This window comes from Nematostella vectensis, chromosome 15, assembly GCF_932526225.1.
Source record: "Nematostella vectensis chromosome 15, jaNemVect1.1, whole genome shotgun sequence".
In the NCBI taxonomy this organism is placed as follows: Eukaryota; Metazoa; Cnidaria; class Anthozoa; order Actiniaria; family Edwardsiidae; genus Nematostella; species Nematostella vectensis.
In genome coordinates this window covers 13,218,054-13,232,683 of record NC_064048.1, presented here as the reverse complement: position 1 = coordinate 13,232,683, position 14,630 = coordinate 13,218,054, and the positions used below count along the sequence as shown (strand labels likewise).

The window sequence follows — 14,630 nt, the reverse complement described above, 5'->3', positions numbered from 1 at the left end:
TGTTCAGGATCCTGTACATATTTTATGCACACAAGAACTAACTAGATTCTTTGGATAACTTGATTAAGTATATTCTAACATAGAGCATAGCGCTCGATAGATTGATATACCTGTTTTTCCGAGTATACTGTTTTATTTTTCCTAATGTTACTTTTTGGAATTTACGAAAAAAAATATCGATTGTAACCTTTTGGAGGTTACACTCGTAAAACAAATTCCCGAATGTAACCCTGAAGCTTTTCCCGAATGTAACCTCCAGTCCGATGGTGACTTTGCTTGGGATAGTTTACGATACCAATAGTATTAAAAGTAATTTTCATTACAATTTCCTTCAGCAATGCCACGTTAGTCTTTCGTTGCGGGCACTTGACTACTAACGCAGCCACCCGGGTTCGATTCCCGCTGATAGCTTATTTTTTTTTTCTTTATTTTTTTTAAATATCGATACTTAATTATACTGTTCTTGGTGTGTCATGACATAAAAAGAAGGTATAGGGACATTTTTATGTACTCTCAGCATCTTTGATGTGCTCATGCTTTGTTCAGGATCCTGTACATATTTTATGCACACAAGAACTAACTAGATTCCTTGGATAACTTGATTAAGTAGATTCTAACATAGAGCATAGCGCTCGGTAGATTGATATACCTTTTTTTCCGAGTATACTGTTTTATTTTTCCTAATGTTACTTTTTGGAATTTACAAAAAAAAAATTATCGATTGTAACCTTTTGGAGGTTACACTCGTAAAACAAATTCCCGAATGTAACCCTGAATCTTTTCCCGAATGTAACCTCCAGTCCGATGGTGACTTTGCTTGGGATAGTTTACGATACCAATAGTATTAAAAGTAATTTTCATTACAATTCCCTTCAGCAATGCCACGTTGGTCGTTCGTTGCTGGCACTTGACTACTAACGCAGCGACCCGGGTTCTATTCCCGCTTATAGCCTATTTTTTTTCTTTATTTTTTTTTAAATATCGATACCTAATTATACTGTTCTTTGTGTGTCATGACATAAAAAGAAGGTATAGGGACATTTTTATGTACTCTCAGCATCTTTGATGTGCTCATGCTTTGTTCAGGATCCTGTACATATTTTATGCACACAAGAACTAACTAGATTCCTTGGATAACTTGATTAAGTAGATTCTAACATAGAGCATAGCGCTCGATAGATTGATATACCTTTTTTTCCGAGTATACTGTTTTATTTTTCCTAATGTTACTTTTTGGAATTTACATTCGGAAAACAAATTATCGATTGTAACCTTTTTGAGGTTACACTCGTAAAACAAATTCCCGAATGTAACCCTGAAGCTTTTCCCGAATGTAACCTCCAGTCCGATGGTGACTTTGCTTGGGATAGTTTACGATACCAATAGTATTAAAAGTAATTTTCATTACAATTTCCTTCAGCAATGCCACGTTAGTCTTTCGTTGCAGGCACTTGACTACTAACGCAGCGACCCGGGTTCGATTCCCGCTGATAGCCTATTTTTTTTCTTTATTTTTTTTTAAATATCAATACTTAATTATACTGTTCTTGGTGTGTCATGACATAAAAAGAAGGTATAGGGACATTTTTATGTACTCTCAGCATCTTTGATGTGCTCATGCTTTGTTCAGGATCCTGTACATATTTTATGCACACAAGAACTAACTAGATTCCTTGGATAACTTGATTAAGTATATTCTAACATAGAGCATAGCGCTCGATAGATTGATATACCTGTTTTTCCGAGTATACTGTTTTATTTTTCCTAATGTTACTTTTTGGAATTTACAAAAAAAAATATCGATTGTAACCTTTTGGAGGTTACACTCGTAAAACAAATTCCCGAATGTAACCCTGAAGCTTTTCCCGAATGTAACCTCCAGTCCGATAGTGACTTTGCTTGGGATAGTTTACGATACCAATAGTATTAAAAGTAATTTTCATTACATTTCCCTTCAGCAATGCCACGTTAGTCTTTCGTTGCGGGCACTTGACTACTAACGCAGCGACCCGGGTTCTATTCCCGCTGATAGCCTATTTTTTTTTTCTTTATTTTTTTTTTAAATATCGATACTTAATTATACTGTTCTTGGTGTGTCATGACATAAAAAGAAGGTATAGGGACATTTTTATGTACTCTCAGCATCTTTGATGTGCTCATGCTTTGTTCAGGATCCTGTACATATTTTATGCAATCAAGAACTAACTAGATTCCTTAGATAACTTGATTAAGTAGATTCTAACATAGAGCATAGCGCTCGATAGATTGATATACCTTTTTTTCCGAGTATACTGTTTTATTTTTCCTAATGTTACTTTTTGGAATTTGCATTCGGAAAAAAAAGTATCGATTATAACCTTTTTGAGGTTACACTCGTAAATCAAATTCCCGAATGTAACCCTGAAGCTTTTCCCGAATGTAACCTCCAGTCAGATGGTGACTTTGCTTGGGATAATTTACGATACCAATAGCATAAAAAGTAATTTTCATTACAATTCCCTTCAAAAATGCCACGTTAGTCTTTCGTTGCGGGCACTTAACTACTAACGCAGCGACCCGGGTTCTATTCCCGCTGATAGCCTATTTTTTTTTCTTTTTTTTTTTTAAATATCGATACTTAATTATACTGTTCTTGGTGTGTTATGACATAAAAAGAAGGTATAGGGACATTTTTATGTACTCTCAGCATCTTTGATGTGCTCATGCTTTGTTCAGGATCCTGTACATATTTTATGCACACAAGAACTAACTAGATTCCTTGGATAACTTGATTAAGTAGATTCTAACATAGAGCATAGCGCTCGATAGATTGATATACCTTTTTTCCAAGTATACTGTTTTATTTTTCCTAATGTTACTTTTTGGAATTTACAAAAAAAAATTATCGATTGTAACCTTTTGGAGGTTACACTCGTAAAACAAATTCCCGAATGTAACCCTGAAGCTTTTCCCGAATGTAACCTCCAGTCCGATGGTGACTTTGCTTGGGACAGTTTACGATACCAATAGTATTAAAAGTAATTTTCATCACAATTCCCTTCAGCAATGCCACGTTAGTCTTTCGTTGCGGGCACTTGACTACTAACGCAGCGACCCGGGTTCGATTCCCGCTGATAGCCTATTCTTTTTTTTCTTTATTTTTTTTTTTAAATATCGATACTTAATAATACTGTTCTTGGTGTGTCATGACATAAAAAGAAGGTATAGGGACATTTTTATGTACTCTCAGCATCTTTGATGTGCTCATGCTTTGTTCAGGATCCTGTACATATTTTATGCACACAAGAACTAACTAGATTCCTTGGATAACTTGATTAAGTATATTCTAACATAGAGCATAGCGCTCGATAGATTGATATACCTTTTTTTCCGAGTATACTGTTTTATTTTTCCTAATGTTACTTTTTGGAATTTACATTCGGAAAAAAAATATCGATTGTAACCTTTTGGAGGTTACACTCGTAAAACAAATTCCCGAATGTAACCCTGAAGCTTTTCCCGAATGTAACCTCCAGTCCGATGGTGACTTTGCTTGGGATAGTTTACGATACCAATAGTATTAAAAGTAATTTTCATTACAATTCCCTTCAGCAATGCCACGTTAGTCTTTCGTTGCGGGCACTTGACTACTAACGCAGCGACCCGGGTTCTATTCCCGCTGATAGCCTATTTTTTTTTTCTTTATTTTTTTTTTTTAAAATATCGATACTTAAGTAATGGTTCGTGTAAGAACTACGGTACCCTGCGGCAACCCATGCGCAGAAGTAGCTATAAAACTTCAGTAAAATCCTGCCCTCTGATTGGCTAAAATACATCTTCGGGTGTTTTCCGTATCTTATCCATTGATTGACAAACATTTAAATTAAGAATAAAACAAAGGTTGCATTGTTACAACTTATCCCCGAGTTTTGTCCGAATCGTATGTTCGGAAGTTAGATTTCCGACCTAGCGCTCACGTCGCCATTTTGAATTCTACATGCTTCCTCCTCGATATATTAAGACAAGTCTCTCGCTATTCATTATTTCTTCGAAAATAGTTTGAAAATCTATTGTATATACTTTAAAGAAACGCTTCTGAGTTCTGTTTGCTTGCAAACTTTGTCCGAGAAGTTAGAAAAGCTTGTCATGGTGTTCAAAAGGCAGGCATGTTGCTGCCCAAACCACGAGGCTTGGTGTGGCAGTAAGCCTTCAGATGTGGAACAGAGGTCCCTGAGAAAGGCGAACAGAGTAGAGAAAGTTTTCTTGGAGCTAGATGACAAAGGCAAAAAGGGCTGGTCTAGAAGCATTTGTATGTACTGTCGACAGCGAGTCGATTTGGAGCTTGGAAACAAACGCATGAAAACTTCACACGAGGTAAAAAAAATGATCTTTCTCAAAGTCAATGTTCTGTCGCTTGCCGTATAGATTCTGCTGTTTCTGTACTGTCTTGACCAGTCTTGATCCTCCTTTTCAATTTGTTATTTATTTCGAAAATCAAAATTGCAGAGCTGTAGAGATGAAACTGCCTCAAGTTCCAGCGTGTTTTTCCAACCGGAAACCTCTGAGACCAGCGCCGCCGCTGAAGCCGCGTTAGAACCATTCCAGGTAAAATTTTCATAGGTCAATAAGTACTTGAGAGACAAATAATTGGTTCAGAAGGGAACGAAATATTTTACTCGTTCTATTTTACTAAAAGAGTTTTATTACGGGAAGTTGTCATTTGAGTTTACGATGTGAATATGTAAATATAAGTTATGTGAGCCTGATTTATAAGCTGGGTGAAATGTAAATACCAACAAGCCCGAATGTATTCCTTGAATGTAGCGAAACATCCTGGGGTTTGACACCCTGAAATTGAGGTACCGCAAACTCCCGTCTAAGTGAAAGAATTGTAAGCAACAATGTCTTTCTTAATTTTCATTAGCTGACAGCCCTTGTAACACTGTTTTTAGTTCCTGACGTGTCTGCTTCTGAGGAAGTTGACTGTAGTTGCCTTGTATTTTTTATAAGTTCTGATATTCAAGAAATGAAATTGAGAAGGAATCTTAAGTTTGTGTGTACTTTTTTTACAGGACATTGAGGAAACCTCTGCACTAGGGCAAATTTTGCCGTCATCAGTTGATGCTGTACGACTCATGAAAGCATCAACTAAACTAAGGGACATAGAACTAAAGGACATAAAACGATGCATTGAAGTAGAAGATACGGCGTTTGGTGAAGCGAAGATATTTTTTTAGAAAATTGTAAAATATAAATATCAGCAATAACCCGCAATTGTCAGTAAGAGCAGTGGAATGCTTATGCGGATGCAAAAGCTGAAAGAAATAGTGAATATAAATGCAGCCCGTCTGGAGCCAGAAGAATTACAATTTCTTCGCAGAAATTTTCCGTGAGTCCTCATGGCCTACTATGTATCGAAGACGGAGACCCCGATTATAAGCTGGACACTCTCGAATTCATCAATGAGCTTATGGAACAAACCTTGCTTGCGGCTTGTTTTAAGAAAATATTGTGCGTTCTGTCTGTGTCGATAAAATAATAATTAGAGGACTGCTACTACTGTGAATTCCAGTAAACTTTATTGCTGTGGTTTGTATGCGATAATAGTTGTATTGAGGATCGAATAAAGCAAAATTGGTAACTTTATTTAAATGCGTGAATCGTTTTAGTTGTCAATCTTAACATGAAAATCGTTGTCAAAAATCTTTGAAAGAAAAAGTGACTTTCTTTGGAAAGCTAAATTCTACCACACTAACAGGCTTTTGGAAATGTGAGACCGTATTTTCACACGTTTAGCCAGCGGAATGTTTGCTTTGGCAAGAGACAAAGCGCAAAATTGTAATAAGTGAAGTATAAAAAGTTATTAGCAGATATCCGAAAGGGATTTCTCCATGCTCCGAACATACGATTTTAACAAAAATGCACAGGTTGAAAGCTTTCTTACTTCGAACCTAAGCCCCCTAATAAATATGAGTGCAAGAGCACTTATTTCAGAGAAATGTGACTCCAAAGTTCAAATTTGGCGGGCAGAGCGTCTTGAACCAATAAGCATAGCAATATTAATTAGATTAGTTAAAAAGATAACGAACCCCTATTGCCGCAGGACCTATCGATTCACCGTAGTTCTTACACGGAGCATTACTTAATAATACTGTTCTTGGTGTGTCATGACATAAAAAGAAGGTATAGGGACATTTTTATGTACTCTCAGCATCTTTGATGTGCTCATGCTTTGTTCAGGATCCTGTACATATTTTATGCACACAAGAACTAACTAGATTCCTTGGATAACATGATTAAGTAGATTGTAACATAGAGCATAGCGCTCGATAGATTGATATACCTTTTTTTCCGAGTATACTGTTTTATTTTTCCTAATGTTACTTTTTTGAATTTACATTCGGAAAAAAATTATCGATTGTAACCTTTTGGAGGTTACACTCGTAAAACAAATTCCCGAATGTAACCCTGAAGCTTTTCCCGAATGTAACCTCCAGTCCGATGGTGACTTTGCTTGGGATAGTTTACGATACCAATAGTATTAAAAGTAATTTTCATTACAATTTCCTTCAGCAATGCCACGTTAGTCTTTCGTTGCGGGCACTTGACTACTAACGCAGCCACCCGGGTTCGATTCCCGCTGATAGCTTATTTTTTTTTCTTTATTTTTTTTAAATATCGATACTTAATTATACTGTTCTTGGTGTGTCATGACATAAAACGAAGGTATAGGGACATTTTTATGTACTCTCAGCATCTTTGATGTGCTCATGCTTTGTTCAGGATCCTGTACATATTTTATGCACACAAGAACTAACTAGATTCCTTGGATAACTTGATTAAGTAGATTCTAACATAGAGCATAGCGCTCGATAGATTGATATACCTTTTTTTCCGAGTATACTGTTTTATATTTCCTAATGTTACTTTTTGGAATTTACAAAAAAATTTTTATCGATTGTAACCTTTTGGAGGTTACACTCGTAAAACAAATTCCCGAATGTAACCCTGAATCTTTTCCCGAATGTAACCTCCAGTCCGATGGTGACTTTGCTTGGGATAGTTTACGATACCAATAGTATTAAAAGTAATTTTCATTACAATTCCCTTCAGCAATGCCACGTTAGTCTTTCGTTGCGGGCACTTGACTACTAACGCAGCGACCCGGGTTCTATTCCCGCTGATAGCCTATTTTTTTTTTCTTTATTTTTTTTTTTAAAAAATATCGATACTTAATAATACTGTTCTTGGTGTGTCATGACATAAAAAGAAGGTATAGGGACATTTTTATGTACTCTCAGCATCTTTGATGTGCTCATGCTTTGTTCAGGATCCTGTACATATTTTATGCACACAAGAACTAACTAGATTCCTTGGATAACATGATTAAGTAGATTGTAACATAGAGCATAGCGCTCGATAGATTGATATACCTTTTTTTCCGAGTATACTGTTTTATTTTTCCTAATGTTACTTTTTTGAATTTACATTCGGAAAAAAATTATCGATTGTAACCTTTTGGAGGTTACACTCGTAAAACAAATTCCCGAATGTAACCCTGAAGCTTTTCCCGAATGTAACCTCCAGTCCGATGGTGACTTTGCTTGGGATAGTTTACGATACCAATAGTATTAAAAGTAATTTTCATTACAATTTCCTTCAGCAATGCCACGTTAGTCTTTCGTTGCGGGCACTTGACTACTAACGCAGCCACCCGGGTTCGCTTCCCGCTGATAGCTTATTTTTTTTTCTTTATTTTTTTTTAAATATCGATACTTAATTATACTGTTCTTGGTGTGTCATGACATAAAAAGAAGGTATAGGGACATTTTTATGTACTCTCAGCATCTTTGATGTGCTAAAGGTTTGTTCAGGATCCTGTACATATTTTATGCACACAAGAACTAACTAGATTCCTTGGATAACTTGATTAAGTAGATTCTAACATAGAGCATAGCGCTCGATAGATTGATATACCTTTTTTTCCGAGTATACTGTTTTATTTTTCCTAATGTTACTTTTTGGAATTTACAAAAAAAAATTTATCGATTGTAACCTTTTGGAGGTTACACTCGTAAAACAAATTCCCGAATGTAACCCTGAATCTTTTCCCGAATGTAACCTCCAGTCCGATGGTGACTTTGCTTGGGATAGTTTACGATACCAATAGTATTAAAAGTAATTTTCATTACAATTCCCTTCAGCAATGCCACGTTGGTCTTTCGTTGCTGGCACTTGACTACTAACGCAGCGATCCGGGTTCTATTCCCGCTGATAGCCTATTTTTTTTCTTTATTTTTTTTTAAATATCGATACCTAATTATACTGTTCTTTGTGTGTCATGACATAAAAAGAAGGTATAGGGACATTTTTATGTACTCTCAGCATCTTTGATGTGCTCATGCTTTGTTCAGGATCCTGTACATATTTTATGCACACAAGAACTAACTAGATTCCTTGGATAACTTGATTAAGTAGATTCTAACATAGAGCATAGCGCTCGATAGATTGATATACCTTTTTTTCCGAGTATACTGTTTTATTTTTCCTAATGTTACTTTTTGGAATTTACATTCGGAAAACAAATTATCGATTGTAACCTTTTTGAGGTTACACTCGTAAAACAAATTCCCGAATGTAACCCTGAAGCTTTTCCCGAATGTAACCTCCAGTCCGATGGTGACTTTGCTTGGGATAGTTTACGATACCAATAGTATTAAAAGTAATTTTCATTACAATTTCCTTCAGCAATGCCACGTTAGTCTTTCGTTGCAGGCACTTGACTACTAACGCAGCGACCCGGGTTCGATTCCCGCTGATAGCCTATTTTTTTTTCTTTATTTTTTTTTAAATATCGATACTTAATTATATTGTTCTTGGTGTGTCATGACATAAAAAGAAGGTATAGGGACATTTTTATGTACTCTCAGCATCTTTGATGTGCTCATGCTTTGTTCAGGATCCTGTACATATTTTATGCACACAAGAACTAACTAGATTCCTTGGAAAACTTGATTAAGTATATTCTAACATAGAGCATAGCGCTCGATAGATTGATATACCTGTTTTTCCGAGTATACTGTTTTATTTTTCCTAATGTTACTTTTTGGAATTTACAAAAAAAAATATCAATTGTAACCTTTTGGAGGTTACACTCGTAAAACAAATTCCCGAATGTAACCCTGAAGCTTTTCCCGAATGTAACCTCCAGTCCGATAGTGACTTTGCTTGGGATAGTTTACGATACCAATAGTATTAAAAGTAATTTTCATTACATTTCCCTTCAGCAATGCCACGTTAGTCTTTCGTTGCGGGCACTTGACTACTAACGCAGCGACTCGGGTTCTATTCCCGCTGATAGCCTATTTTTTTTTCTTTATTTTTTTTTTTAAATATCGATACTTAATTATACTGTTCTTGGTGTGTCATGACATAAAAAGAAGGTATAGGGACATTTTTATGTACTCTCAGCATCTTTGATGTGCTCATGCTTTGTTCAGGATCCTGTACATATTTTATGCAATCAAGAACTAACTAGATTCCTTAGATAACTTCATTAAGTAGATTCTAACATAGAGCATAGCGCTCGATAGATTGATATACCTTTTTTTTCCGAGTATACTGTTTTATTTTTCCTAATGTTACTTTTTGGAATTTGCATTCGGAAAAAAAAGTATCGATTATAACCTTTTTGAGGTTACACTCGTAAATCAAATTCCCGAATGTAACCCTGAAGCTTTTCCCTAATGTAACCTCCAGTCAGATGGTGACTTTGCTTGGGATAGTTTACGATACCAATAGCATTAAAAGTAATTTTCATTACAATTCCCTTCAAAAATGCCACGTTAGTCTTTCGTTGCGGGCACTTAACTACTAACGCAGCGACCCGGGTTCTATTCCCGCTGATAGCCTATTTTTTTTTCTTTTTTTTTTTTTAAATATCGATACTTAATTATACTGTTCTTGGTGTGTCATGACATAAAAAGAAGGTATAGGGACATTTTTATGTACTCTCAGCATCTTTGATGTGCTCATGCTTTGTTCAGGATCCTGTACATATTTTATGCACACAAGAACTAACTAGATTCCTTGGATAACTTGATTAAGTAGATTCTAACATAGAGCATAGCGCTCGATAGATTGATATACCTTTTTTTCCAAGTATACTGTTTTATTTTACCTAATGTTACTTTTTGGAATTTACAAAAAAAAATTATCGATTGTAACCTTTTGGAGGTTACACTCGTAAAACAAATTCCCGAATGTAACCCTGAAGCTTTTCCCGAATGTAACCTCCAGTTCGATGGTGACTTTGCTTGGGACAGTTTACGATACCAATAGTATTAAAAGTAATTTTCATTACAATTCCCTTCAGCAATGCCACGTTAGTCTTTCGTTGCGGGCACTTGACTACTAACGCAGCGACCCGAGTTCTATTCCAGCTGATAGCCTATTTTTTTTTCTTTTTTTTTTTTAAATATCGATACTTAATTATACTGTTCTTGGTGTGTCATGACATAAAAAGAAGGTATAGGGACATTTTTATGTACTCTCAGCATCTTTGATGTGCTCATGCTTTGTTCAGGATCCTGTACATATTTTATGCACACAAGAACTAACTAGATTCCTTGGATAACTTGATTAAGTAGATTCTAACATAGAGCATAGCGCTCGATAGATTGATATACCTTTTTTCCGAGTATACTGTTTTTTTTTCCTAATGTTACTTTTTGGAATTTACAAAAAAAAATTATCGATTTTAACCTTTTGGAGGTTACACTCGTAAAACAAATTCCCGAATATAACCCTGAAGCTTTTCCCGAATGTAACCTCCAGTCCGATGGTGACTTTGCTTGTGATAGTTTACGATACCAATAGTATTAAAAGTAATTTTCATTACAATCTTCTTCAGCAATGCCACGTTAGTCTTTCGTTGCGGGCACTTGACTACTAACGCAGCGACCCGGGTTCTATTCCCGCTGATAGCCTATTTTTTTTTTTTTTTTTTTTTTTTTTTTTTTAATATCGATACTTAATTATACTGTTCTTGGTGTGTCATGACATAAAAAGAAGGTATAGGGACATTTTTATGTACTCTCAGCATCTTTGATGTGCTCATGCTTTGTTCAGGATCCTGTACATATTTTATGCACACAAGAACTAACTAGATTCTTTGGATAACTTGATTAAGTATATTCTAACATAGAGCATAGCGCTCGATAGATTGATATACCTGTTTTTCCGAGTATACTGTTTTATTTTTCCTAATGTTACTTTTTGGAATTTACAAAAAAAATATCGATTGTAACCTTTTGGAGGTTACACTCGTAAAACAAATTCCCGAATGTAACCCTGAAGCTTTTCCCGAATGTAACCTCCAGTCCGATGGTGTCTTTGCTTGGGATAGTTTACGATACCAATAGTATTAAAAGTAATTTTCATTACAATTTCCTTCAGCAATGCCACGTTAGTCTTTCGTTGCGGGCACTTGACTACTAACGCAGCCACCCGGGTTCGATTCCCGCTGATAGTTTATTTTTTTTTCTTTATTTTTTTTAAATATCGATACTTAATTATACTGTTCTTGGTGTGTCATGACACAAAAAGAAGGTATAGGGACATTTTTATGTACTCTCTGCATCTTTGATGTGCTCATGCTTTGTTCAGGATCCTGTACATATTTTATGCACACAAGAACTAACTAGATTCCTTGGATAACTTGATTAAGTAGATTCTAACATAGAGCATAGCGCTCGATAGATTGATATACCTTTTTTTCCGAGTATACTGTTTTATTTTTCCTAATGTTACTTTTTGGAATTTACAAAAAAAAGATTATCGATTGTAACCTTTTGGAGGTTACACTCGTAAAACAAATTCCCGAATATAACCCTGAATCTTTTCCCGAATGTAACCTCCAGTCCGATGGTGACTTTGCTTGGGATAGTTTACGATACCAATAGTATTAAAAGTAATTTTCATTACAATTCCCTTCAGCAATGCCACGTTGGTCTTTCGTTGCTGGCACTTGACTACTAACGCAGCGACCCGGGTTCTATTCCCGCTGATAGCCTATTTTTTTTCTTTATTTTTTTTTTAAATATCGATACCTAATTATACTGTTCTTTGTGTGTCATGACATAAAAAGAAGGTATAGGGACATTTTTATGTACTCTCAGCATCTTTGATGTGCTCATGCTTTGTTCAGGATCCTGTACATATTTTATGCACACAAGAACTAACTAGATTCCTTGGATAACTTGATTAAGTAGATTCTAACATAGAGCATAGCGCTCGATAGATTGATATACCTTTTTTTCCGAGTATACTGTTTTATTTTTCCTAATGTTACTTTTTGGAATTTACATTCGGAAAACAAATTATCGATTGTAACCTTTTTGAGGTTACACTCGTAAAACAAATTCCCGAATGTAACCCTGAAGCTTTTCCCGAATGTAACCTCCAGTCCGATGGTGACTTTGCTTGGGATAGTTTACGATACCAATAGTATTAAAAGTAATTTTCATTACAATTTCCTTCAGCAATGCCACGTTAGTCTTTCGTTGCAGGCACTTGACTACTAACGCAGCTACCCGGGTTCGATTCCCGCTGATAGCCTATTTTTTTTCTTTATTTTTTTTTAAATATCGATACTTAATTATACTGTTCTTGGTGTGTCATGACATCAAAAGAAGGTATAGGGACATTTTTATGTACTCTCAGCATCTTTGATGTGCTCATGCTTTGTTCAGGATCCTGTACATATTTTATGCACACAAGAACTAACTAGATTCCTTGGATAACTTGATTAAGTATATTCTAACATAGAGCATAGCGCTCGATAGATTGATATACCTTTTTTTCCGAGTATACTGTTTTATTTTTCCTAATGTTACTTTTTGGAATTTGCATTCGGAAAAAAAAGTATCGATTATAACCTTTTTGAGGTTACACTCGTAAATCAAATTCCCAAATGTAACCCTGAAGCTTTTCCCGAATGTAACCTCCAGTCCGATGGTGACTTTGCTTGGGATAGTTTACGATACCAATAGCATTAAAAGTAATTTTCATTACAATTCCCTTCAAAAATGCCACGTTAGTCTTTCGTTGCGGGCACTTAACTACTAACGCAGCTACCCGGGTTCTATTCCCGCTGATAGACTATTTTTTTTCTTTTTTTTTTTTAAATATCGATACTTAATTATACTGTTCTTGGTGTGTCATGACATAAAAAGAAGGTATAGGGACATTTTTATGTACTCTCAGCATCTTTGATGTGCTCATGCTTTGTTCAGGATCCTGTACATATTTTATGCACACAAGAACTAACTAGATTCCTTGGATAACTTGATTAAGTAGATTCTAACATAGAGCATAGCGCTCGATAGATTGATATACCTTTTTTTCCAAGTATACTGTTTTATTTTTCCTAATGTTACTTTTTGGAATTTACATTCGGAAAAAAAATATCGATTGTAACCTTTTGGAGGTTACACTCGTAAAACAAATTCCCGAATTTAACCCTGAAGCTTTTCCCGAATGTAACCTCCAGTCCGATGGTGACTTTGCTTGGGACAGTTTACGATACCAATAGTATTAAAAGTAATTTTCATTACAATTCCCTTCAGCAATGCCACGTTAGTCTTTCGTTGCGGGCACTTGACTACTAACGCAGCGACCCGGGTTCTATTTCCGCTGATAGCCTATTTTTTTTTCTTTTTTTTTTTTAAATATCGATACTTAATTATACTGTTCTTGGTGTGTCATGACATAAAAAGAAGGTATAGGGACATTTTTATGTACTCTCAGCATCTTTGATGTGCTCATGCTTTGTTCAGGATCCTGTACATATTTTATGCACACAAGAACTAACTAGATTCCTTGGATAACTTGATTAAGTAGATTCTAACATAGAGCATAGCGCTCGATAGATTGATATACCTTTTTTTCCGAGTATACTGTTTTTTTTTTTCCTAATGTTACTTTTTGGAATTTACAAAAAAAAATTATCGATTGTAACCTTTTGGAGGTTACACTCGTAAAACAAATTCCCGAATATAACCCTGAAGCTTTTCCCGAATGTAACCTCCAGTCCGATGGTGACTTTGCTTGTGATAGTTTACGATACCAATAGTATTAAAAGTAATTTTCATTACAATCCCCTTCAGCAATGCCACGTTAGTCTTTCGTTGCAGGCATTTGACTACTAACGCAGCGACCCGGGTTCTATTCCCGCTGATAGCCTATTTTTTTGCTTTATTTTTTTTTTAAATATAGATACTTAATTATACTGTTCTTGGTGAGTCAAGACATAAAAAGAAGGTATAGGGACATTTTTATGTACTCTCAGCATCTTTGATGTGCTCATGCTTTGTTCAGGATCCTGTACATATTTTATGCACACAAGAACTAACTAGATTCTTTGGATAACTTGATTAAGTATATTCTAACATAGAGCATAGCGCTCGATAGATTGATATACCTGTTTTTCCGAGTATACTGTTTTATTTTTCCTAATGTTACTTTTTGGAATTTACAAAAAAAATATCGATTGTAACCTTTTGGAGGTTACACTCGTAAAACAAATTCCCGAATGTAACCCTGAAGCTTTTCCCGAATGTAACCTCCTGTCCGATGGTGACTTTGCTTGG

General features: G+C 35.5%; 1 protein-coding gene across 1 annotated transcript; it reads left to right on the top strand.

The window, feature by feature from the left end:
- Positions 1-3,748: 3,748 nt before the first annotated feature.
- On the top strand, positions 3,749-6,058 carry LOC125560762. The gene is made up of 3 exons (XM_048723099.1): positions 3,749-4,353; positions 4,486-4,584; positions 5,052-6,058. Exons 1-3 carry the CDS (start codon positions 4,126-4,128, stop codon positions 5,214-5,216), a joined length of 492 nt encoding a protein of 163 aa, XP_048579056.1. The 5' UTR covers positions 3,749-4,125; the 3' UTR covers positions 5,217-6,058.
- The last annotated feature ends 8,572 nt before the right edge of the window (positions 6,059-14,630 follow it).